The 905-nt window shown below is 58.8% G+C and overlaps 1 protein-coding gene across 1 annotated transcript; it reads right to left on the bottom strand.

Moving 5' to 3' along the window:
- Positions 1-600: 600 nt before the first annotated feature.
- Positions 601-824, bottom strand: SPRG_18292 (hypothetical protein; the record flags this gene model as incomplete). Its single annotated transcript, XM_012357730.1, has 2 exons — positions 601-747; positions 795-824. 2 exons carry the CDS (start codon positions 822-824, stop codon positions 601-603), a joined length of 177 nt encoding a protein of 58 aa, XP_012213120.1.
- Between the last annotated feature and the right edge of the window lie 81 nt (positions 825-905).

The following is a 905-nucleotide window of genomic DNA, read 5'->3' as shown; positions in this document are numbered from 1 at the left end:
TCGCAGGTGCGCAGGTGGGGAGACGAGTGGGGATAGCTTCCGCTGGGGCCGTCTACACCTGCGCGTTGCTGCTGTGCGCAACGGTCTATGCTTCTACAGGTAGACCAATGCAGCGTCATCGATAGTGGGGGTAGGTACTTATGTACTAGTAGTGCGGTGGCAAACCTTGGCTTTCGACGCGCAAGCGCTCCAACCTGCATGGCCCCATGCGTCGGCATCACTTTCAGTCCACTAGTGCTGGAAATGGTGCATACGTCGAAGCTCGCAGAGCATCTCCCGAGCAAGCGCAGACCGCCAAGAAGACCATGGTGCACACGCCTACATCGATGGTCTCAACAATGCGTCGTATGTGCCGTCATGCCGGCATCCGAGAGCTGCAGTTGCCCCGCTTGTTACCACGCGACGTCGACATCGACCGAACCAAGTCTCCTGTTCGGCTCGGCTCGCAGCGGCTGTCCTAGAGGACGAGCGCTGGCTTGGTATTATCTGCAGTCTTCGGCCGCCAGAAAATCCTTGCTTCTGGACGAGGTCGGGGAGAAGAGCGCAATAGCACAGACATGCGCCTCACAAGACTTTGCATCCTTCTTGCATGTTTGTGGCTTAGAGCTTGGCACTGCGGGGCGGTGCGTGGTGGGCGTGCCAGTGTAGCGCAATGGCTTCGCGCGTGCAGACCCAAATCTCGTCTCGGAATTGCTCCATGTAGTCGAGGAAACGCAGAAGCCCGGCCGTGCGCGCCGGCAAGCCAACCTAGACATACCTACTGAGAACCGCAGAGACAAGCAGCGTGCGCGTACAATGCGGCAGTGGAGACCGATGGACATCATTTTGGGGGCGCCACTTCGCCCTTCGGCGAGGAGCGTATCAAATGCGTCCTTGAGCGCGACAAAGAACTGATCGCTGTTGGC

This window comes from Saprolegnia parasitica (assembly GCF_000151545.1).
Source record: "Saprolegnia parasitica CBS 223.65 unplaced genomic scaffold supercont2.1100, whole genome shotgun sequence".
Lineage (NCBI taxonomy): Eukaryota > Oomycota > Saprolegniomycetes > Saprolegniales > Saprolegniaceae > Saprolegnia > Saprolegnia parasitica.
Note: the sequence above shows the minus strand (reverse complement) of the source record. Positions and strands in the feature narration are given on the sequence as shown.